The following is a 24465-nucleotide window of genomic DNA, read 5'->3' as shown; positions in this document are numbered from 1 at the left end:
GCCAGGAGGCGACGGCCCCTTCAGCTCAGAGCGGGTACCACACCTGTGTGAGTGGGCAGGACTGGGCAGGACTGGGCAGTATACTGGGCTGTTATGGGCAGGATTGGGCAGGATTGGGCAGTATACTGGGCTGGTATGGGCAGGATTGGGCAGTATACTGGGCTGGTATGGGCAGGTAAGTACCACTCAACCTGGTCGTTTATCCTGGCATCTTGCAGCATTAAAGTTAGCTAACAAACTTACCAACTTACCTAACACCAGCTATTTTACATAAACTGTTCAAACGTCAACACTAATATCATCCTTTCATAAATATGTGTTATTTGAAAAACAAGTTTCAATTAAGAAACAACACTATTCATATTAAAATAACATGATAATAAAGTCAGCTAGCAAATGTAGCGTTATATATGCTAACATGAGCTAGTGACAAATATTTAGTTTTTAACATAGCCACTTATGTTTGCCCATTTACAAATTATACATTTTTTGACATATAGTTATGTATTGTGTTAATGCCGTTGATAACGTTATTTAAAGTGCATTAAATATAGTTAGTTCAAATTACCTTAAACGTGTTGTGAGTGCACGAGCGTGTGGCACAAACCTCGTGATCAGGGTCAGTCCATGGATCTATAACACGAACATAGATCAATAAAATATATAATATGATCAGTATGATTTAAAATACTTCCTTGGGCCCTGATCTATCCCCCCATAAATTAATATTCACTCTAATGGAAGGGATAGTAAATATATGTAAGATATTCATAAACTGTATATAGGTGTAGGCAGAATAATGATTCTAAGTAATATTTAAACAAATAGCCCACATAGACTGAACACTGAATCCTGTATTCTTGATGTAGAGGCATTCAAGGCAGTCTTTGAGTCGCCCCATAGACTGTGGTGGTGCATGTGGGCCTACTAGAGCCCGGGTGACCTTGTATAAACCTTGTCCCTGCAGCCCTATGAACAGGGTAAAAGTGGGATACCTGATTTTCAAACTGATGGAGGCCTATGTATTTTAATTTAACTTGTCCCTAGCTGCCACAAACCCTCTGGCACATCACTAGTATATTCACATGCATGATTGGCCACTAGCTTTTTGGACAGGAAAGTGAAACAAGTTGGACCACCCTTGCCAAATGACAAACGTTTGCAATAGATACAGTGTTTTCTAATGAGATGAAAGCAGTTTGGAGAGGTCAGATTTTTGTCACAAAGTGATACTTTCTGCTTCTTTCTGCGGGGAAAAAAACAAAAATGAGAAAAAAAGTTGGAAAATACAGTTTTAAAGAGGCCTTATTTGACAAAAAAGTCAACTTATTAAACCGATGATTTTAATTATATAATCAAAATTATGTATGTGTCCTAATTTCTGATAGAAAATGTTTCATAGTTAACATCACCACCTTTTTATCAAGAATTATTTAAACTTAAATGTTACAGTAACATTCGTGTAAACAACAATTTTAACAACATATTTGTAATAAATATTTATTTGGCAAATTACAATGTCAGACTGTGATCAGTCTGGAGTTACAGTAAATAGACAGACTTAAATGTAAATAGACAGACTTAAATGTATGATACAATCTTAGTATGAACTTGTGATAGGAACATAATGTCTTAATCCTCTAAGAATATCCTACTTCTTTTAGTCAGATATACTATGAAATCTATTACATTTAATAAAACTTTGCATTTTACTGTTGATGTTGATGGTGAAGCATATACAGTATAATGATCATGTGATATTCAGGTGTAGAGTGGACCAATAATGAAGAATAATTAGAAGAGAGGCAGGGACAGTATTTGAAGGCTTGAGGTACATACTCCAGGCATTATTTCTTGTTAGAAATTAGCGCGTTTATGTCCTCCTCAGGTTTCAGACTATGCCACTGGGCAATAGGCCGCCGCGGATTGGCCAGCATATCCAACCAGTGACGCTGTTCTGTTCCTGTGCTGGTACCTCCAAGCAATATTTTCCCAATGGCATCGTTTTTCCCAATCTTGTCATAGTCCAGCACAGTTATGGCGACCTGCACTTTCTTTAAATAACAAGCAGCAAAAACAGGAACAGGGAAGTATTATGAGTAAGAATAGTTACGAAAGTACAGTAAATTTATCACAGATATTGTACCTCTATGAGATCACCTGCCACCTCAAAACTGAAAGACTCGTTGTAGTACGGATTCAAAGTGTTCTTCTTTATTGTCGTTTTCTTTTTCTTGAGTCTCTTCCCATTTTGCATTAAGTGGAGCTTCACATAGGGGTCTGTTAGGAGAGCAGAGAGGATTAAATATGGCCTGGCACAGTTGCAGCAAATCCATCAGTATTTTAGTTGCTGCTTAACTGCTTGAAAGTTGATACACCATTAACAAACTACTTATCCGGGATCACTTGGTCACAACCACAAAGTGGGTCTTTTAATTTCTCAATCTTGTGTGCATGTGTTAGTACTAGGGTTCTCAAAAGTATGGAAAATCAGATACTAATCAATACTAAAACTAGTATTGAAACTATATACTAATTTGAACAGGTATTGAAACTAATAAAGTCACATTCACAAGACAGAAATGAACTCTTCCTGAATAGCTTTAGAATGATCTTGAGCTGTATCAGAACAAGTATAAGACACATAGACTAGCATATGCCCACGGACCTCAATGTAACATATCTGGATGACTGAGGGATTATGAGGATATCAGGGCACATGGTACCAACAACAACACTAGTTGGTATATAGCATAAGTTCATTGTAAGATGAATCCAGAGTATGTTAATTAAATACCTGATAATCCACCCACGTCCATTTTCTTGAGGTTTTTGGCTTCCAGAATCACCACGGTCAGCTTCCCCGCAGTGGGAACATATCTCAAGGACAAGCAGATGTCCCCTAGCCGCTCACTCTACAACAAGAAAACCAAGGTAATAGGCCTCTTATCCAAATTATCCAATTAAATTACAATATGGTAGGAACAAAATTATAACAGATAGACAGACAAGAATAGTATGCATTTCAGAACATGTTTGCAGAAGTTTAAACTCATGTTGTCATGATACTAAAATTTAAAACTTGTTTTCAATACTAAGGAATTGACTCAATACTCAATGCCGATTACGATACCACAATGAATATAAAATGCTTCTTTTTTTCTTAATAGAATGTAATTTTCATGTACAAAATAATAGCATTTTTTATCTTAGCCTGAGGTCTTTAATTCATTTTGATAAAGCTCAAAATTACACTAAAACTGTTGAGATCAATTGTTGTCCTGTTAATGTGATTTTTTTGCAGTATCAATATCTGCTCAAATGTATTAGTATCTTATTTTTTTGATACGTCTGACAACCCTAGTCTAAACTACAGGTTTAGTAGGTCTTTTACAGACTAAGTCAAGGTATTTTGTTTGCAGAGAAAATGATGTTACTGAAATAATACTCTCTTGGGCAGTGTTGCTGTAATTTTAAAATTAAAAAAAAAAATTTTATTTCAATAGTGCTAAATCTTGCAGTCCTAATTCAGGTGTAACATTTCCTTTTGATATGTATGTATTTGTTCTCTATATAATAACAGAGTGAGGTTCAATTCCCACGGCTCACCTCCTCCTTCTCTGCCTTCTGCAGGTCTCTCCACTCCTGTAGGGACTGGCTGAAGTCGATGCTGCTCATGGGGATCTTGATATCTCCGATGGCGTCATGTTTGGAGAAGCGGTCAAAATCATATACGGTCATCACCAGGGTCTTTCCTCCCAGCTCACTGTAAGGGACCTGAGCAGACACAACAAGGCATGGAGGTACATAGTGCATATGCACTATAATACCAATCCAGGTTTTTATATTTTTTATTATGACTTGATTCGACAGGTTAGCACCTGTGATAAATATTTATCATAATATTACTGTACAGTTTGTGGAGAAATAGTTTAGAAGCAAAGTACAAATAAAAAAAATTGAGGTAGCGGTGAGGTTTAAACTTTGAAAGTTTAAACCTTAATTTTACAGAATAAACATGTTGTGATCTATTTTTATTTGCCTAAAATGTATTTGCCTAATAATAAGTATTGAGTGAGCTAAGTTTTGGATCTAGCATTATGGTTGCTAGGTAACAGTTATGGAATTACCTCCTGTGCTGTCTGTGTTAAACCAGGAAGTTAAATTATAAACTTCACCAGACTTACAAATATAGGCAAAACTAGACAAACATTGTTGCTAAATCTTAAATATAATGATGTTAACTATGTTTTAGTGGAAAAGTATGCTAATCTGTCATATACACTTTAAGAACTTGCCACAGCCTAACCCTAACCCTAACCCTAACCCGGTGAATCAACAGACTGCTGAGTTCAAATAGATATACAATAGCAATAAAGCTAAAAAAGTGGCTATATGTAGATAGTCATCATAAAAATAGCAAATTAATTTCTTTTTTTTTTTTTTTTTTTTTTTTGGACAAAAATAAAAACTTCATTTGTGAATGATACAACAGATTTACACCTTGCTATTTAGTTAGAGCAATGGAATTCAAACTGTGGCCCATGGACCACAGATGGTCCACCAGCGCCCCCTAATGGTCCACGAGAAGAATTATTAAATAAATTGATAGCGGAGTCGCGCCTTTCCAAAAGTGCCTTGTCTAGCTTCTGATTTCCATTTGGCTGACACACTAACGACCAGTCTAATAAGCCTAGGAGCCCGCGTACAATGTGAAAATAAAGTACGTGTCTAAGCAAACTGTAATGAATTTTCTCTTGAAAGACACCTGTGTGACAAAAACACAGGCGGCTTTCCTGCAGCAGCAGCGTGTCCGGACACACAAACGTGTCGTATGGCCGAGCTCGGGGAAAGCTCGCAGCAGTACCGCACACGCATATGGGGACGTACGCGGAACAGAGAGACTGTCACAGACGGGAAGGAGAGAGGAGCAGGAGCAGTCAGGTGAGGAGGTGTGCCATGGTGTCTCCTACCTCTCTTAGCTCCGTTTCTCTCCTTAAATAAAAATACTTACTTTGGCATTTGGAAAAGGAACAGCTCATTTTGCAGGCACAGACCACTACACCAAAGATGCTATTCTTACCTTGAATGTGAATGTCTCATTGAAAGTGGGCTCTAGAGTTTTGCGATGAACTTTGGTTTCAAACTTTTTCTTCTTGTTTGGCAGGAGGTAGACTTTGACATAGGGATCAGAACTGCCTCCCACATCCATAGCAGGGAGCTCTGCTGCTTGTATGATGCCTACCACCAGCTAGAAAAGCAAAGAGATGGGAAACTATTAAAAGAGGCATTCCGCATACATGTTTGTATGAAAATGTGGTATTTGAGACTGTATAGAAGGATCTCACAGTGTTGTCTGTGAAGTTGTAGTCGAGGGAAAACTGCAGGCGACCCAGCTTCTCCTCCTCTTTAGGCTCCTCATCAGACAGCTCGGCTTCCTTACTGCAGTCGTCTTTTGTTTTCTGTGAACATAAACATCAGAGCAAAACAATAGTGTGCATGAGATTTTGTACAATGGCAGTTGTAGCCAGAAAGTACTGGGTTCTCAGGTGGGACAGGGCTTTTCTGAGTGGCAAGAAACACACATCTGTTTGGAATAGTATATAGACAGGCTGCCCAACAGGCCAATATGCCCAACATATTGGTCATACTCAGTGTTGCTTCTGTGTTGTGTATGTCAGCCAAGTATATCTGTACTACCCACTTCTGCCCTCACAATAGTTTTTACACATTAAAAATTCTCATCTGAAACCTCCCCTGAGCATGGTATCATTCTGTGCGTTTCAATCGAGTAGACAACTATTGCCGTCTTGTTCAAATGAGACAGATGACTCTTTGTGGATATAACACCTTGATGGAGTAGAACACCCTAGTACATATCAGAGCTCATCCCAGCTTATACCGCTGTGAGGCCTGGTCCACAGCTCCATCAGCCTGCTCCTCTGACAGCTGCACAGCGGGTGACCTGGATGCCAGTGCTGATATATGGGCAAAGCAGTAAATGTGCTGTGTTACCTCTTTAAAACTGGACATCATTTCCGTGTCACAGCCACTGTTGCCCTTCTCTTTGCCTGTCTTCTTGTCTTTGTCTTTGTCTTTGTTTTTCTTTTTGATGCACTTTTTCCACACACACAGACTGCAGGCCAGGACAGTGCACAAAGTCACAAAGCACACAGCACCAACCTCCATGGATGGTACTGCAAAGACAAACAATGCTGATGATAGCTTCATAATATAAGGTGCATTGTTAGGGTGGCCACAGTCACATTTAGGGTTAAGGATTAGCTATTTTAATGTAGCTGCATTTGACCTCATTGCCACTGCATACTCAGGAGCAGTGGGCACCCACATTGCAGCATCTACTTAAATTAGTTAGTCAATAGTTTTGTTTGCTTTTCTAAGATTTTGAGAATAAAACATACTCCATATTGGCTAAAGTAACTGTAAATGTACCAGGATGTGCAATAAACCAAAAACAGCAAGGTATATAGTGAGTTAGCTGAAGATTTGGATGTGAATAATCAGTTTAATCATAAATAATTTCATAGATTATTTCAGAAATAAACACAGTTTCTATGGAATTTGCCTTCCCTTAAATATACAGAAAGTATATTATTGATCTATTAGCTGACTCACTTTTGCATTGAACTGCTGCCATATGACACCTGTTTCCTCATTTTTGTTTTTAGAAATACATAAGTGTCTTGCTGCTGTTATGTTGCTATTTTGAAATGCATTTATTCAGGAAAAAAATTAATATTGAAAGTGTATTGTCACACCAATTATTTTTATCTTAAAAATGTTTTTCAATCTGGGAAAGAGCTGACTTTTAGAACATACAAGCCCCCAAATGGATAGATAATTCGATCATTATTGACCAGAAAAGACTATGCAGACTGTTGTGGAAAAGGTTCTGTATCGCTCAGATTTACACAGATATCATATGATATATACTTACAGTGTGCTTGGCGTAATTCATTCATGAACTTTTTGATGTTGTGCCCTCCAGAATGCGTGTGATTGGTCGTGTTGAATGAGAGGGTGAGGGAAGCAGGAGGGATGGTGGTTTGTAGCTTTCCAGTCATTTTCAGTTCTAATAAACCAGACAAAACAAACACATCTTCAACATATGCAAATAATAATCCGTTCATAAAGATTATTAGGGATTTTCTTTCTGTTTTGGCTGATAGCTGATATTTGCCTATGATATAAATTTTCACTCATTTAGTCTGTTCAAAAAGACAAATCAGGAAATCCACCGATATTGGAGATAAACAATATACCATCTAGGATTGTCAAAAGTATTGAAAATCAGATACTAATATCAATCAGATACTAAAACTAGTATTGAAACTAAATACTCATTTGAGCAGGCGTCAACACTAAAAAAAAAAAAAAATTAAATCACAGGACAAAAATTAACCTTTCTTAAAGAGCTTTAGAATGATCTTGAACTGTATCAGAACATGTATAAGACACATAAACTAGAATACGCCTTTGGACCACAATCATATTCTATTGTCTAATGAAAGAGTGTTTTTAATATCATTGTATCCAAATGAGTATTGAGTATCAGGTCTATTCCGTAGTATTGAAATCAGGCAATTCTTGGCAGTGCAGTACACCTTAACAAAGTGACCAGACAAATGTACAGTGTCCACAAATACAATTGATCTGATGCTTAGGAGACAGTAATGTGCTTATCGACACTGTAAGGCCCTCAGTGTCAAGTGACTTCTCCCATTTCTGCTGGCATGGCACAACACTCCAACACAGGATATGAAGCCGCGGGCGGCCCAAAGCTGCTGACAGGAGGAGCTGGGAAGATGGAGACCAGGACAGTGCTGCATCATGGACCTCTGCTGTCACACTCTCATCAAACACCTGCAAGGTCATGTTCAGACACCACACAATCCATCACAGGTTCAACGGAGATGACTCACTCCAATGTCTTAAGTTTTGTCTTTTCTTCGTAAGTATGGAGTGTCTGGAGCTGAGTCAGCACACGGGACCTGACCCAGGCAGATATCGACACCATGTGACCAGACACATTGGAAACCGTAAGTATGGAGGGGGAAGAGTTGTCTTGCATATTAACTCTGCACCAATAAATGAGCTATGCTTTTTCTAACAGCTATAATCCTTTACGGTATAATATGAAACTACTACTAATTACTACATTACTAATTAACATGACAAGATTTTTTTTTTCAAAAAAACAATCTAAAATGCATAAAAAAGGAAAAAGTAAGTCCAGCTGTTTTATTTTTACTCTTTGCGTCAATTAAAGAAAAAAAGTTTTGTGTGCATTGCTGAAAATATCTATTATTCATGTACCGTATTTAAATGATAATAACATATACATGTGAATACTTTCTAGTTCTAGTGCTACTAATTCTTAATGCACAAGTTTGCCAGAAACTTACTGTTTTACTTTAAGTTTAAGGTTATAATGGCTTATGTCACCAACCAGAGTTTTGTAAAAACTTGCAAGTTAAAATAAACCCACAGGATGGCAGATGCATTTTCATTTTGTTTTCTATAATAATTCAAATATTATTAGTTTCTGAGTGACTTACCTGTGTGACGTTGCCTTGTAATTATTATTCCCTTTCCGAATCCAGAAAGAATTGAGGTGCAGCATCAGTAGAGCGGTGCAGGCTGATATTGGGAGCGCATTTGCCTGTGGTGCCTCGGGTGGTGCGGGTGGGTGATAGGAGGAGGAGTGCAGGTGAGCAGGGGAGAGAGAGGCTGGTCCATATCCTCACACCAGGCTCACATTCAGGCTTAGACACATCAGTTTACTCATACTCCACAGACATCCCCTCTGAGTCCATCTGTGGTACATTTAGCATAATATTTGTTTTTTCATTTGAATACGATTTATTACATTCTAATTGTTCCTGAATTGGGACAGCTGGGGGTTTGTGTAGCTGCTTGCTTACAGGTCACTCTTGTTGGGTCAATGATGAATATGCATCAGGGAGGTGACATGGCCTTTAAAGCCTCGTTAGCATAGTGAGAGTTCAGCAATAGAGGACATTTACATTTAGAGTGGACAAGTGAATGTGTGTGTGTGTCGGATGCAGTACTGTCTCATAAGGTCTATGTATAGATGATGTTTCCTAATTTAGAAACTTAGGATGTGGCTTCTGCAGCAGCCGAGGGATCAAGTTATGGCTCCGCCCCTTTCACCTTGAGTTTCAGAGATACTGCACACAAACAGGGAGGAGGTAGAATATGCTGTAATCTAGTGTAGGTTACCCTATCACACAACATTTGCACAACATCAGTTTAACTTTATATATTTTAAATACCATTATGTGTGAGTTTTTATCGATTATTTTAAAAACTTTGATATAAAACAGCTGGATAGGTTTTGAATTTGAATAGAGTAAAATAAAATATGGGGAAAAGTAACAAAAAAACAAAACTACTGCAAAAAGGCTACTTGTTAGCATTAGTGGAAAGAGTACTACACATTTTTACTCAAAAGTACAGTTACAATACTTTAATACTTTACTCTGATACAAGTAATTACTACTGCCAAATAATCAAAAAATCAAAAGTATGCATGAATAAATAAATAAATATATATCTCTGTGTGTGCGTGTGTGTGTGTGTGTGTGTGTTTATCCATTTTTTTTAAAAACTTTGATTTAAAATGCTGTGCGTGTGCGTGCGTGTGTGTGTTTATCCTTTTTTTTTTTTTTTTACTTTGATTTAAAATGCTGGACATCCTTTGCATTATAACTAATAAAACAAACAAACAATTAAATAACAAACTTAAATTATCATAGCACTGATGAGAGGCTACTTTTTGATGTCCTAATGACTTTTAAACAGACTTATCGTTTTGTTATAATCTTAATGTATAGGTAGGATGAGTACACACACCACACTATCTCAGTATAAATATTTACACAAACGCATAGCCGTCACTAGATGGCAGTGTTGTTTTATAATAGCGATGATGGAGCACTAAGCGCTAAAGAAGAAGCCGTCTCTAGGATACGGAGGGAGCGTGGAACAGTAGGTGGCGGTAATGGTCCTTTAAGATTGTTACAAACCGCCGTAAAACAACAAAAAGGAAGAAGACGGAGGAAGCTTTTAGACCGATATTTCTGCTTTTTACTAAAGTTACACGTGTGCTTTCAAACTTACCGTTGCATGCATTTGCTCGAGATCTGCGCCATTCTATAGTGAAGATAACTAAGATTATTAATTGCTGAAGTTAACAGCTAACCACGTTTTTTGTGTCGTTAAGCAAATGTTTCTTAGCATAACTTAACACATTTTATATTTTATGTTTATGAAGTCATTTGGCATTATAAATCTTGCGTTGAGTTGCAGGGAGCGCAATGGAGAGCGTTGTGCAGACCGTAGGAGCTCTGGAGGCTGTTGTCCTACGAGCCTTTGGTCCACATGGGGGGCAGGTGTTGTTCACCCGGGATACGGGACAGGCGATGCTCAGCCGCAGTGGAGTGCGTATTCTCACTGCACTACGACTGGACAACCCACTGGCACGGTAACTATAGGCCTACATAACACATTAGTTAACCTTCCAACAAAGTTAGAGCCAAAAATAAGAGACTTGACGTAAATGTATTTACTTCAAGAGTTTTTATTCCATCAAAAACCTTGATAACATTCACCCTTGCTGCAAAAGGGCTTATCTCTTCACAGACATGACTTGTAACTTTGTAACTTTTCTGGTGAAAGGCGAGATCTGCAAATTATTAACCTCCTAGAACCTGTCCACATATGTGGACAACATATTTTGGGTTGTCTAGGGACAATTTTTTTAAGAGTTTAGAATATTTATTTATTTTATTCTTTTTTAAGGCACATGTCTTCCTGCTCTTGTGAGCAGCACTTAACATGAGACACATTGTTCTAAGAGGCACAATTGTTTCTCATTTTGTTTTTTTTGCATTTAGGGCAAATGTTGCTGTGTTTGGGTCTTAATCGTTTTTTGCAAATCATTATTCAAATGTTTTATCAAAATGATTAAAATGTCTACATATGAGGATATTTGTTTTACACCACTTTTTTCAGAAACTACATAATGTAAAAAGATAATCGCTTGTATTTACACTCATCAGGTTACAGTCAGCCCAAATAACAGAGAAATTAATAAAGCATCTCATGCAAGAGCTCAGGTCTTAGGAGGTTAATAATAATTGATTAATACTGACCACAGGCACTATCCTACCAAACTAAGTGAAAATTGGAGGAACATAAAATCCTGTCCATCTGAATCAAAAATTATTAATTCAATGTCTCTTTTGAATAGAATAATTGTGGAGTGCGCATCAAGACACGGTGTCAGAACAGGGGACGGCTCCAAGTCTTTCATCCTTCTTCTTGCATCACTTGTCCGGAAGATCGAGTGCACTGTCTGTACGGACCAGAAGGTATCTCTCTCCTACACTTCCAGAGCATGTTCCAGAGCTCGCCGATTGGCCGATGAGCTACTGTCCTTCTCATTGCACCACCTGGATGACCTCCTGGCTGTGGGTGTCCTGCCTTACACACAGTCCCTCATGTGGGAGGAGGTACACGCTGCGCTACCATCGCTAGTTCAGAAGTTGCTATCTGCGTTCTTTCATACTCGTCTGAGCCACAACCATTGCAGTTTCATCAGCAGGCTCCTTTGCGAATTTCTTTCCAACTGGACAGCTAAAGATAACCAACCGTATTCCTCTTTGCAGTTTTTGAATGAAACATGGCCTGCACTGTATACTCCTGTAGTTGGCTTTCCTATTGATTACTCCCAGTTACTCGAGGGACAAGTCATCCATAGAGACTTTGCGATGCCATCCATGCTGACTGCCCTAGGACCTGTCAAGGCTATCATTTTAACCACATCGCTTCACTCCAAATTCATCCAAACAGGAGAGACACTGGAAATAAAAGACAAGGGGAATATTACACATTTCAGCTCATCCGCAGAAAGCTCTCTAGAATGTGTGATATCAAACCTGTGCAGTCTGGGGGTCTCTGTGCTCCTGTCTTCAGTCAAACAGTCGGCTACGGTTTTGGCCCTAGCAGCACAGATGCAGATTAGTGTGGTGGAATGTATCAGTCAGGAAGACTTGGCTCTGTTCAGACATTTAAGTGAAGCCACAGCTGTCTGCGACTTTTGGAATATCCAGTCAGAGCATGTCGTGTCTCTGGCTTTCTGTAAACCAGTACTTCTTGGAGCTCACAGGTTTGACTGTTTTGCCTAACTTCTCACAAAACAGTTTCCACACACTGCAAAATGGAATATCTACACAAGTTAAAAGGATTATTCTTGTATTTGTTTTGAGTTTTTAATACTTGCAATTAAGTGAAAAGTAAGCAAATTATAAATGTGGTAGCAAAGACATATTGTTTGTAGTTGTATTTGGATGGAAAATATAGAAAATCTAACTGTAATATAAATAACATTTTCTTTTGATTTATTAAAATGTTTATAAACCCTATTATTAAAAGCCATAATTTGCCACAATAACATTCAAGTCAAAATTGTAAATTGTAATCAAGAGCAGTGATTACTGAAAAAGTCTTGATTCTATTTTTAAAAAAAAATTCTGAATTGCTCAGCCCTAGTTCATTTATAAATTTATCCATTGATACTTCCTCATTACTAAGCCACATTTATTTGTTTTAAAAGATAATTACATAAATAAATACATTCAAGCCAAATTTGCAGTCTAATGTATTTCCCCGCCATAGTAGATTTAACATAGATTTGACCTGTTTTAAGTAGTAGTTTTTATTCTGTAGAGTAGGTTGCACATGGAATAAGATATATAATCATAATGCACTGGCTAAAATATGGAGCACTAACAAGATAAAATTGTTAGATCTTCATCTTTATTGGTTAGCCTTTACTCAAATCAGGCAAACACTGAATTGAAATCTAAATTTTGTAGATCTTATATCATTTAAATCTTCTCTGTGATCATTTAAACATTCTCTGGGATTTTTTTTTTCTTTGTCTAAGGTACGTCCACATAGGCTTCCCTGATAAACAAGACCTCAAACCTTGTAGCCTGGTTATCTGTGGCGCTGGAGAAGGCCAGACTGAACAGCACGTGTCGGCTATGCAAGACGCTGTCAGGATGTTACTGATCACCCAGCAACCCCCTGCCTCTGCACAACCTGAAAAAAACTCCTCCATTGCACCTAAACACCCTCCTAGTCCCCATAACTGTGTTTTGACTGCCGGTGGAACTTTTGAATTTCTTTTAAGCCACGCGCTTCAAAACAATTCAGTTCCTAGACACACAGATATGATTTCCAGCATCTTAGCTGACTCTCTCCTCTGCCTTCCCAGACATATTTATTCCCACAAACCATTGCATTTTGTTCAAATCCAGTCTAAAGTTGTAAAATGCACCCACACATGTCCTATGGGTTCAGAGAGTAGTATAAACTTAGCATCAGAATGTTACACACTGGAGCCAGGGCTAGAGTCAGTCTTCTGTAAGTACCAGTTGCTTTTGGCTGTGTTGCAGTGTGTCTCGCAGCTCTTCCGGATAGACTCTGTTATTCACACATGCAGCAGATTAAAGACAATCGCAAACATTTCCTGCAAGGAGGAGGAGAGGGAGGAGGAGGAAGAGCAGGCTGAGGACTGACATTGTATTGTGTGCTAATGGGGAGGCTGGTCTCTCTAATACTGACATACATGCATACAGATTACATCGAACAATAAATGCTTGCTCTTCATCATCATAAAGTGTGGTGTATTGATTTATTAATATATTGAAATGTATGAGTATTAAAGTTGCACTATGTAACTTTTCTGGTAGCTGCTGCCACCTGTTCATCCCTGTGTAGATGTTATTGCTCTATCTTTAATGTTCTACAATATGACATTACATGGTTACACTTTATAATGACTACACTTAACCTTAATAAAACATTAAGAACAAAGATATTTTAAGATCAATTTGGGCTTAGTAACTACTGTTTTTAATTCCAGTTTTCTATTTTTTTTTTTTTTGCTTTGATAGGATAGTACCTGTGTGAAATATTGATTATATTTTACATAAGATAAGTGACAATTTAAGAAAAAAAGTCCCAAATTACAAAAAGTAGCATTGATTTCTACATCAGAAAGGCATTTTTTCTGACAGATTAAATGTTGATACAGCAAAATAAAGCAGCTGTAATCTATTTTTATTAGTTTAGTCATATCTATTGTGACTGTTATTTACAGTTGTTTTCTAGGTAACAGATTTGGAAATACCCCTGTATGTCATATCTGTTGAGAGCTTTAATCAATTCTAAAATATAAATATTTCTAATATGTTTTAGTGAAATGTAACTGTCACATGCACTTTAAGTACTTGAGCCTGAATCATTCTTAAAAAATTATTATGAATACATTCTTTTTTCATGCTTTATTAAGGCTAATTAGGTGTAGATGTTATAAGGGAACATCTCCATGGAGACAAGCAGGTGGCTCATCCCCACCAGAAAAGTTGCACAGTGCTCCTCTTACTGTTTTACCGTAATCCCTGGAAAACATTTAATATTTCTCTCAAAATTTTTTATTTTTCTCTCTCATCTCAATCTGAAAGAAAAAAAATCACTTTGAATGGTCATTTGTGCTACTTGAAAGGATCTATTATTTCAATATCTGATGTGCTAATATGGTCAAAATATCCTCTCTGTTACATCTATAAACAAATGTGCTGAAATGTGATCCTTATATTATCTTAGTAGTTTGTATTTCAGTCCTGTCTCCAATTGTAATTCTTCTGGATGAATTTTAAATTTAGTAACTGAATAATTGTCCAAAATGATATTAAATATTTCCAATTGATCAGCCCTATAATAAAAAGCCTTATAATTGATTAAACTTTATAATTTGTGAGTTCAACTTTCTTCTGTCGTTAGCAGAGGCATTCTGCTATTGCTCTATTAATAAAGTCTCTTCACAGCTCATGCACACACCACAATAACACCTTCCTTTTATAATCAGTGTTATCTGTGGAATTATGGGTGTGGGTCAGAAAGTCCAGAACCCGACTGTCAGCGAGTAAATCAGACATGGCTTCCTCTAGCTGTAATGATCAGATGTAACTCTGTCCTAAGTCATTTAAGATACCAAATACATAGTGTTTTGAATGGTTCCACAGTGAGTCACCTGGTGCTTTTGGTAAATAATTGTGGAAAGTCTGTTGGAAGTCTGTTTGATTACTGCATGAGTCAGTAGGAACAACTTTCTGATTAACAGGTTCACATGGGAAAATAGGCTTCAGGGCTTGCATAATGAAACTTACTGAAGAAAAAATATTGAAATTGCATCAAATTGTCATGTTTTTTGCATAATAGTTTTTATTCAACACAGTGAACCAGTGCATATCATTCAACATAATCTCCAAAACAAGTTAATTACAGTATAAAATGTACCTTCAGAGTGCCCCCACTATACAACATACTTACATCTTTCTCATAGTATAAAAACAAAACATATTTAAAATTACATTAAAGTAAATGTCAAAAAATTACATTTTGAGCTGTAAATGAAAAACTGAAATGTGAAACTGCTATTTCCACCAAAGCCTAAATGAATTTTGTGTAAAACAATTAAAAATTGAGTACATATATTTGCATTATAGGTAAATTGGATCCATTGGCAACAGCTGTAAAGTGAGGAAGTGGTTCCAGTGTCTTTGCACCATGAGTCTTAGCGGTATGTGATCAACAGTCATATAAACTTCTCTTCAGAATATAAACAGCTTACAAACAGTAGTTTCAATCGATGATCACAATATAACACATACGTATCTGTACTATATTGATATGAGCACAAATTGCACCATTGTATAGCTGGTTCTGTTCACCACATCTCGTCTAGCTCAAGAGTCAGTAGTACAGTTTAATATATTTATAAAAGTCTGATCCCAGTTTATGTTCTTCAAAAAGCAGTGTTCCATTGGCAGTGAGGAGTCATGTGACTCTGGGAATGACATCATGCAACATTAATACACATTTGGACGTGAAGAGGGCTGTCACACCACCTCCCGAGACTTCCTGATAGCACAACACAGGAGCATACTGAAGATCATCCCAAATACCTGCCAAAGACAGGAATACCACCATACTTTAAAACACTTTTCAGCTCATGACATCATCATATCATGTTAACAATGAGACTCACCATAATAATTCCAATGGTGATGCCCACACCTCCAATGATGTGCAGTTTGGAGTCAAACACCTCTTCAATAGCATCAGGGCAACTCTGCAAAACAACAACTTTGTTTTAGCAAGTTGATAAAACTCACCGGAAGTGTTGCTATAGTAACAAATCTAGCAATGTTTTTGAGAGGATTTATAAAAGGTGACACATGTAAGGGGAACTCACACAACAGATTTAACTCATTCTTTTGTTTAAATGTCTGTGAGTATTGTCTGGACTCCACTGGAGCAGTACCTTCGTAATCAGCTCCTGGAGTGGATCTCCTCTGGGACACGTTTCTTTGGCGATGTCATCCACTGTACCAGTGGGACCACAGCAGTTGAGCTATTAGGACAGGACAATAATGTTATTATGTTTAAGGTAGTACACTGATTAGCGGCCCTACACCAGAAGCATGTCGACAATACTAACCCCGTGTTGAATGACTTTTAATGTCTCTTTCAGACGCTGATCATTTGTTTCTTTGTACTTGTTGAAGGTTTGTATGTAGAAGGTAGTAATATCATTCACCACCTACAAAACAGGGTTTGTTATCTGCATTAGGTTTCCACATCTGTGCAATTTATGGTTTATGATTGCCATATATATTATACATTTTGAATTACCTTTGTTTGGTTTGAAAACCCCCAGATTCCTGCTGCCACCTCGACAGCAAAGATGATGAGCAGGAAGAAGAAAAACTGTACAGAGCAAAAAGTGCAGCTATAATGTGGCCATAACAAAGCATGTCTATAAATGTAAGGTCAGGTGGTACAAGCTACTTTACATAGGCTCCGCCCCTGAAAGATTAACTACAAGCGGATTATGACGCAGCTGTTAGCCGTCGGGGGCTTTGGTGCTAAAACTCAGTTAAACATTAGACTCTAAGAGAGTATACTTGTATACCCTCTTAGAGTTTAATGTTTAACTGGGTATGTGATCTACAGCATTATCATCTGTCTGTGTAGTGTGATAGTGTAAGAAAAGCTTGACACAGACCAGTCCAAGCATACAGGGGGACTCCTGGATGGCCCCACAGCAGCCCAGAAACCCCACCACCATCATGAGGGCTCCAGCTGCTATCAGGATATACACACCTGCAGAAGTGGAACAGACATATTTTTACAGTAGCATTTATTTTGTCTTCACATGACACAATATTATTATTGCCTTACCAGTATAGAAGACATATGGAGAGTCGTCCCCTTCAAACAGGCCTTTGGTCTTCGAATCAAGCCTGAGCCACAGGCCTATGGCAAACACAGCTGTCCCTGCAACCTGAGGACACACATGGGATAAGTATGACAGCTCAAACTGCTGATGGAGGCTTTCAGTAACTAGTATTTACTTGCTATTCAAGTATCAAGTTGTTTTATTGCAGTTTCACCATAAAACATTTCCTCAAAGTGAAAAAGAAAAAAGAAAAAATCCAAGATCTAAAATCCACATGTTCATATTGTGGGTTTGCTAAAAGTGCCGACTAAATCGCTTGCAAAATCTTTTTAGCAAACACAGCATTCTGTAAACTTTGTATCCAGTATAGCTTTGACACCACTCTGCCTTTTTTGTAGACTCACTCACTTCCCAGTCTCTCCTTCTTCACACACAACACAACCGCATCAAAGTAAAAACATTCTCCCTACCCAGAAGATGAAGTTGAAGACAAACATGAGATATTTGACACATCGGATCCCCCCAGCGACTGCCATGCTGACTAACCTAGCACTTTGTTTGTGTATATTTCTGTACAGGAAGAGAAAGCAAGATGGTGCCTGCTCCAAACATGTATGAAAGGGAAAGCACTCGCACTACACGCCTACCTGACATCACCTGATCATTGGGTTTGGGAGTGGCAAGCTAAAGTAAGGACTATACTATGACCAGAGGTGGGTCATACTCATTTGCATTTATTTGAGTAACTTTTTAAAGAAATTGTACTTTTCAGAGTACATTTCTAGCAGCTTTTACTCCTACTTGAGCAATAGGTTTATTTAAGTAACAGTACTCTTATTTGAGAAAAAGTGTTGGTTCCCACAGTCTAAAAGTGACTAAAGCTTTATGTTGACAATATTAAGTGATTTGAACATTTGTGTTTCTTGTACTGCTCCTCCAGATATGATTTAGTTTGTCTCATTTTTGTGTCTGTCTGTGAATACCAGATTTTATGAAATATTTAATGTGAGGTCCCGACAGTTACTCTTTAAGCTGCTCTTTCTTGAGTAGTAGTTTCCCAAATGCTTTTTTACTCTTACTTAGTATTTAACTTAATTTGTTGGACCACTACTTTCTGTAATATTATTTTGAAGTAACATTATTTTTACCTCTGTGCATGTCCAAGTAGTTTAGCTGATTTGATTTTTACGTCAGGATTCTGTTGTGTTACTGAACACACACATTTGACATCTGCTGAAAAGGATTTGTTGAGACATGTTGAAATAAATAGTTTTCCTGATGTGGGCAGGGCATGTTCACTGTACTGCCCATCCCCAAGATTAAAAACATCACTGTTTCAAAGCACTATGTTATGCAGTTAGTGTTGTCATGATAGAAAAAATACTAAGGAATATACTCAATACCAATTCCGATACCACAATGATGATAAAAAAAAAAAAAAAAAAAAATTAAACCCTCTTTATTTAGACAATAGAATGTGTTTGTCAACATTAAATCATAGTAGTTTCTTTTATATTACCATGTGGACTTAAATCTCTGTAATCCCTCAGTTGTCCAGGTAGGTACACACACACACACACACACACACACACCCCCCCCCCACACACACACACACACATATCAGGGGTCAGGAACCTATGGCTCCCGAGAAGTAATCAAATCAAGTAATTCTCAAAAATAAACAATACTACGGTAAGAAAACCATTTGGCTCCGTCTTTATGCGCTGCCTCAACTAACACGTTCTCAAAGCGCGTGCTGTTTTCCCTCGTGCGCGCTATCGCTCTTAAAGTGACGGTAACATATTTACGTAAAACTTCAATAATGACAATCCTAAGATATTTTCCAAAATCAACATTAATGCAATAAAACAAGTGTAGCTTATACATATAAAGCAAATATTAACATAAAACCTAATTTATTAACATTAAAATATTAACACTCTGAATTTGCATGCATTCCCAAACATAAACCAAAACATGGCTCCCACAGATGTTATTAAAAAAAAAATATTAACAATACATTCAGAGACTTCTTATACTCTAAAATTGTTGGTCTTTTTAAAAAATTCACACAGTTAGTTGTATTCAGAGTAAAAAATATTGTATGGCTCTTTTAAAATATGTGACTTTTTTTGGCTCTCTCAGCTAAAAAGGTTCCCGACCCCTGGTATAGAGAGTCACAGGTTAGCTTTTGAATTGATTTTGTGTTGCCTTTTATTTGTTCTCTCCCTGTGGCCTCCTGTCGTCCAGATAAGGACACATGAATGAGTTTCGGTTTGCACACAGTAGTGCACGACTCCCACTAAGGGAGGACCATAGAAGCCCCAGTGTAAGCTCACTTGTTAGACTCTGCTTTTAGACTGCTTGGCTGCATTTCTGTGACAATCAACAAAGACAATTTCCATGCCTCTGTGCCTGTTCTTCATACAACAGAACAGAAACCAGCAGAACCTACCTGGATGACTGAGGGATTACACAGATATAACACCACATGGTACACTAGAGATAGATAGTTGAGTTTGTGCAGCAGGCAGCCATACCGACATGACATTAAGAATGATTCACTAGCCAACCCAGCCAATTGAGGCCTTCCCCCTCCCTTTGTAAATGATGAGATCTTCGGGCTGAAATATGAACAAGAGACATGGAGTGGGAGGGAGAGGTTGAGAGAGCAGAAACAGTGTTGCCAGGATAGACTTGTATAAATAGGGTTTCTGGGTAATTGGAGGCATGGTTGAGGTGAGTTGTGGTGAGTTGTGTTTCGCTAGAGAGGAGCAGAAAAGGTTGAGGTGTGGTCCTGCTCCTGAATCTCAGTCAATCGTATCAACTCCATTTCACTAGCAAGGACCACACTTCAACAATGGTACACGACAAAGACTTTTATTGACGATATGAATAGATGTGGAGGCTGGGTAGAGACTCAGGATGAGTTCTCTGTCTCAGCCGGTTACCCCAGTCGATGCAGGACCCCCGAAAGATCAATTAGAATGAGTAAATTACGGAATGATTAGTTGGTTGACGTAATGACGAACAAAGGAAAGTTGAACACAAGCGGAAATTAGGATCCGGAATGGCTGTTCGGTCTGAGACACTTCTCTGAAATATGGTTGGAGTAAAAGAGATACTGGCCAATCGAGGGATTCTCTTTAGTGTACTGAAGGGAAAGTAGATTGTTACTGGAAGAGTTGAAGGCAAACCAGGAGGAGAGGTGCAAGGGCAAACGTTTCTGTGGACACAATTTGGAGCTGTGAAGAAGTGATTAAGTTCCCCAACTGATGAGCATTCAGAAGTGACCGAAAAAAATCAAGTGAGATCGGACAATCTCAGGAAGATGGAGTTGAACTGACCAGAAGTAGTAGCAAATTTGGACCGGCGGACAAAACTGGAGCCAGGAGAACGTGCATTCACGGGTAAGGTCCACTGGCATAGTGAGGAAGCATAGAAAACTGTAGGTTGTAATGCCATTGAACGAACGGAATAGGAGCCAATGTTTATGAAGAAATACAAGAAGATGGCAAGCGTGACATTAGACGGTAAGTAAGGCTTTCTGCTAGGTGGATACAAGTTGAGAGTGAGATCGCCTAGTTGAAGATGGCAGACATAATTAAGGGAGCAGAATGAGGTGGAAGTTAAGAGTTTGGTTCCAAGCATCTTAATTTAGTAAAAGCAGGTGGGAGAGGGACAGCAGTCAGGTTTCAGTGACCTGGAGTTAGAACAGCTTGAATGATTAGATGATGTTGGCTCTTAGTATTGTCAGAATGAAGGAGAATGCCCCCTATGGAGTATTCAGACTCCAAAAGAATGGCTGGAATACAATGGGATAGAGGTCCAATGAAGCCGAAGACTCCACGCTCTGGAGGTAGAGGTCTGCGGCGGAAGCACATGCCAGTAGGGTTCAGAGGACTGCTGCGGGCTGGAACACTGGTAGACATGAGATCTGAGGTTGGATGATGTGAGACAGCAATGACATAGCGTGAGCAAGCAGGAGTTAGAGACGCCCAGGTGATTCAGTAAGCCAGAGCTGCAGCCGACCTGAGCTATCATGAACGAAAATGGCATGAGAACGAAACAATGTGAAAAGATGGCATAAGTAAGCATGAGACTACAATGGCCAATATTCTTGATGTAGTGTGAGACAGTGAGAGCCTAGATGGCGTATGGAGCATATAAGCAAAATTTCGAGATAGCATAGTGAGCACGTGTAGAGACAGCTTAAGCTAGCATGTGTTAGAACAGCATCAGCTAGCATGATCAGGTATAGCATGAGCGGCACTAGAATAGTGTGAGCGAGCATGACTAGATTCATGAGCACTGGAAAAGGGAGGAGCTGATAGCGAAGGATGTAACCTGTGAAAGCTGCGTAAGCAACATGAGTAAAAAACATTGGGATGTTCAGGAGGGAGGAGGATTAGGGAAGGGGTATGGATGAGAAAATGGATAGAGCAGAAGGAGGGAACGTCTTAGAAGGCGCTGTGATTGGGGAAGCCTGCAGACAGAAGACTGATTTTAGCAGCCACAGGGGGTAATATGACTTGGCCTTGCCTGAAGGAGCTATGAGACTGTAGGAGAGGAGCGGCTGGAGTGATGACGATTTAACAATGTAATACTACCCCAGATGCCTGTAGCCCTACTCACCAAAGACCCCCACCCTGAGAGGGTCATAAAGCAATCTGCGAGCACTGGGGCCAAGAAGATAACACCTATGACCAGGGCCACTTCTTATCTGTAGCCCTGTTCACCAAGGACTGAGTGACCCCCACCTGAGAGGGTCATAAAACAATGAGATTGATTGACTTAAAAACACACATTGTGGGAATTTGCCAAAAGGTTTTTAATGTGTAACCACATGTTGCCGAGAAGAAGTCCCGCCTCACACACACGCACTGGGAGGTCTATAAAAGCTGGGAACACAAACATCTCAGGACTCTCTTCCTATCCTTTCCTGAGAGTCCGGTGCTCCATTGTTAACTTTACCTGTGATGAACTCATTAAACCCTTCTGACTTATATTTCAGTCCCTTAGTCCTCTTTGACGCTTGCATCAGAAACGAACATTTCTTACAGCACGCAGGAAGCGGGGAAGTTCACTCATCGTTTTTTAGAGAACCGGGGTTAGTTTCTTAACCCAAACCGGTGAAAGTGGGTGCCTTTCGTCTTCAGTGTGCGTGGCTTTCTTGCCATGGCCCTATCTTTGATGTCTTCTCAGGCTGAAGGGGCATGCCGGGTGAACAAGTAGGAGGTGGGTGCAGGGGAGTGTGGATGACAGTGGTTACTTGGCACAGGTAGAAGTGGCAACACGTAAGGATATCACGGAGTGGAAGGCGTCAGATTGGGATGTTTAGCAGGTCAGCATTTGAATCTGAGGGGTTGAAAGCAAGTTTGCGTTCCACGTTTAATCTGTTCAGAGAGGAGACACACGGTGTTGCTGGGGTGGACTTGTATAAATAGGGCTTCAGGGTAATTAGAGGTGTGGTTGAGGTGAGCTGTGGTTCGCTGGAGAGGAGCAGAAGGAGGTTGAGGCGTGGTCCTGCTCCTGAATCTCAGTCAATCATATTAACTCCATTTAACTCGCCTCCTACTGCCCCCACTGCGTATGGAAGCGTAATGACTCTTCTCTAGTATATGGAAGATCAGTCTCTCAATGTTCTTCTTATAAGGGCAAAACATTTCATATGCACCCACTACATGACACAAGCGCGCAGCCCACCCTCAAGACATAACCGGACAGAAATAGCTCGTGGCACAGGCTATGCTCCCAAATGCATTCACACAACCAAATATACATGCCAAACGGGACATGCGCAATTCAGTGCACCACGTGATCCAGTTCTATTCTTTGATTATGATCAGGGCAATAAACCGCTACAATTACGCATTCAGAAACTCAGAAATAGTAATGCCATGCGCGCAGACACCACGGTGGTGTCTGCGCCAGGAATTGGGTCACTTGGCCACAGGGGATTATTGTGCCAACCGCTCCGTCTTTACATGCAGCCTGTTTGTTTAGATGTGGCCAAGGCCAAAACACACAATAGACATTTTCTGACGCTTATACTTAAGGCAATGAGAGACTTCCCAAACACGATTCTGTATTCAGTCAGTGGCACTAGTAGGTCTATCATAGCACAGATTCAACAGCACTTGATAAATACAAGGCATATCCCGCGCTCCTGTATCCGTCCGTTTACAGGGAAAAAAACAGACAAAATGTTCGCTCCTTACTTACCCAGAAGACCAGGTTGAAGGCAAACATCAGGTATTTAATGCACGTCTCTCCGCCCGAAAGAGCAGCCATGGTGAACACAGAGTAAAACACACTTCTATTAGCACCAACGTAGGAATAAGAAAGCGTCTATAACAGGTACTATGCAGAATGGGGTTATCGGACACGCGCGTCGTGCTGTGCGCTCTCGGAGTGGTCCGCCCCCTCACAACGCTCCGCTCCGTAGCAGCGTGATGTCAACTCTTTAGATAGAAGCTATTTAAGATTTAGTCTAAGTTACACTAAATGAGTGTACAGACACTGCAGTGACTGTATTCTCCTTTGGCAGTAGCTTTGCTCCTGCAGCTCCACAGCAGCGCAGTGACGTCATCGCCTGTTCAGGCAAAGTGCGCGCACTTTACATGAATGAACGTGCACGAGCATGAGGGCCAGTGGAAATGGTTCAAATACAAATCAAGATAATAATTATTACTACCAAAGTTTTAAGGGTGTATATTTAGTCTATTTGTCTTCTATTAAAAAATAACATAATAAGGAACCCTTTGTGAACATAGTTAGATTCCCAATTCTGGCAATACATTCTGCCACTGTGTCCTTGGGCAAACCACTTTACTCATCTTGCCGCCAGTGTCTGTGTTCACTGTGCGAGCAAGTGATTATTAGTGTGAATGAGGGGATGGTTTAAGTGATAATGACTGTAAATGCATCCATTGGTTTTGTTTAGTTGCAAATGCCCATAAACACCATGACACACAGACGGATGCTGAACACAACAGTGGAATTATGATTGACGTTAAAGTCACTGCAGTCGTATTTCCTGGGTCTATCAGCTCTGATTGTGCTGTGCGTCAGTGACAGTGGAGCCTCTTTATCATGTGTTTATT

General features: G+C 39.2%; 3 protein-coding genes across 4 annotated transcripts; 1 reads left to right on the top strand and 2 right to left on the bottom strand.

The window, feature by feature from the left end:
* Positions 1–1847: 1847 nt before the first annotated feature.
* On the bottom strand, positions 1848–7085 carry syt1b (synaptotagmin Ib). The gene is made up of 8 exons (XM_033968391.1): positions 6959–7085; positions 6016–6197; positions 5349–5462; positions 5084–5251; positions 3610–3777; positions 2798–2915; positions 2147–2280; positions 1848–2054 (listed from the first exon to the last, which is right to left on the bottom strand). Exons 1-8 carry the CDS (start codon positions 7083–7085, stop codon positions 1848–1850), a joined length of 1218 nt encoding a protein of 405 aa, XP_033824282.1.
* Positions 7086–10061: 2976 nt separating this feature from the next.
* Positions 10062–13729, top strand: bbs10 (Bardet-Biedl syndrome 10). Its single transcript, XM_033968389.2, has 3 exons — positions 10062–10528; positions 11297–12214; positions 12995–13729. Exons 1-3 carry the CDS (start codon positions 10362–10364, stop codon positions 13629–13631), a joined length of 1722 nt encoding a protein of 573 aa, XP_033824280.1. The 5' UTR covers positions 10062–10361; the 3' UTR covers positions 13632–13729.
* Positions 13730–15313: 1584 nt separating this feature from the next.
* cd9a (CD9 molecule a) lies at positions 15314–23920 on the bottom strand. 2 transcript variants are annotated; one of them, XM_033968536.2, is made up of 8 exons: positions 23585–23920; positions 17362–17464; positions 17186–17283; positions 16813–16887; positions 16619–16720; positions 16442–16531; positions 16166–16249; positions 15314–16082 (listed from the first exon to the last, which is right to left on the bottom strand). In XM_033968536.2, exons 1-8 carry the CDS (start codon positions 23651–23653, stop codon positions 16017–16019), a joined length of 687 nt encoding a protein of 228 aa, XP_033824427.1. In that variant the 5' UTR covers positions 23654–23920; the 3' UTR covers positions 15314–16016. The 2 variants fall into 2 exon arrangements, with proteins under 2 accessions (XP_033824427.1, XP_033824428.1); XM_033968537.2 differs by lacking the exon at positions 23585–23920 and adding an exon at positions 17830–17993.
* Positions 23921–24465: the final 545 nt, after the last annotated feature.

This window comes from Periophthalmus magnuspinnatus, chromosome 6 (assembly GCF_009829125.3).
Source record: "Periophthalmus magnuspinnatus isolate fPerMag1 chromosome 6, fPerMag1.2.pri, whole genome shotgun sequence".
In the NCBI taxonomy this organism is placed as follows: Eukaryota; Metazoa; Chordata; class Actinopteri; order Gobiiformes; family Gobiidae; genus Periophthalmus; species Periophthalmus magnuspinnatus.
Note: the sequence above shows the minus strand (reverse complement) of the source record. Positions and strands in the feature narration are given on the sequence as shown.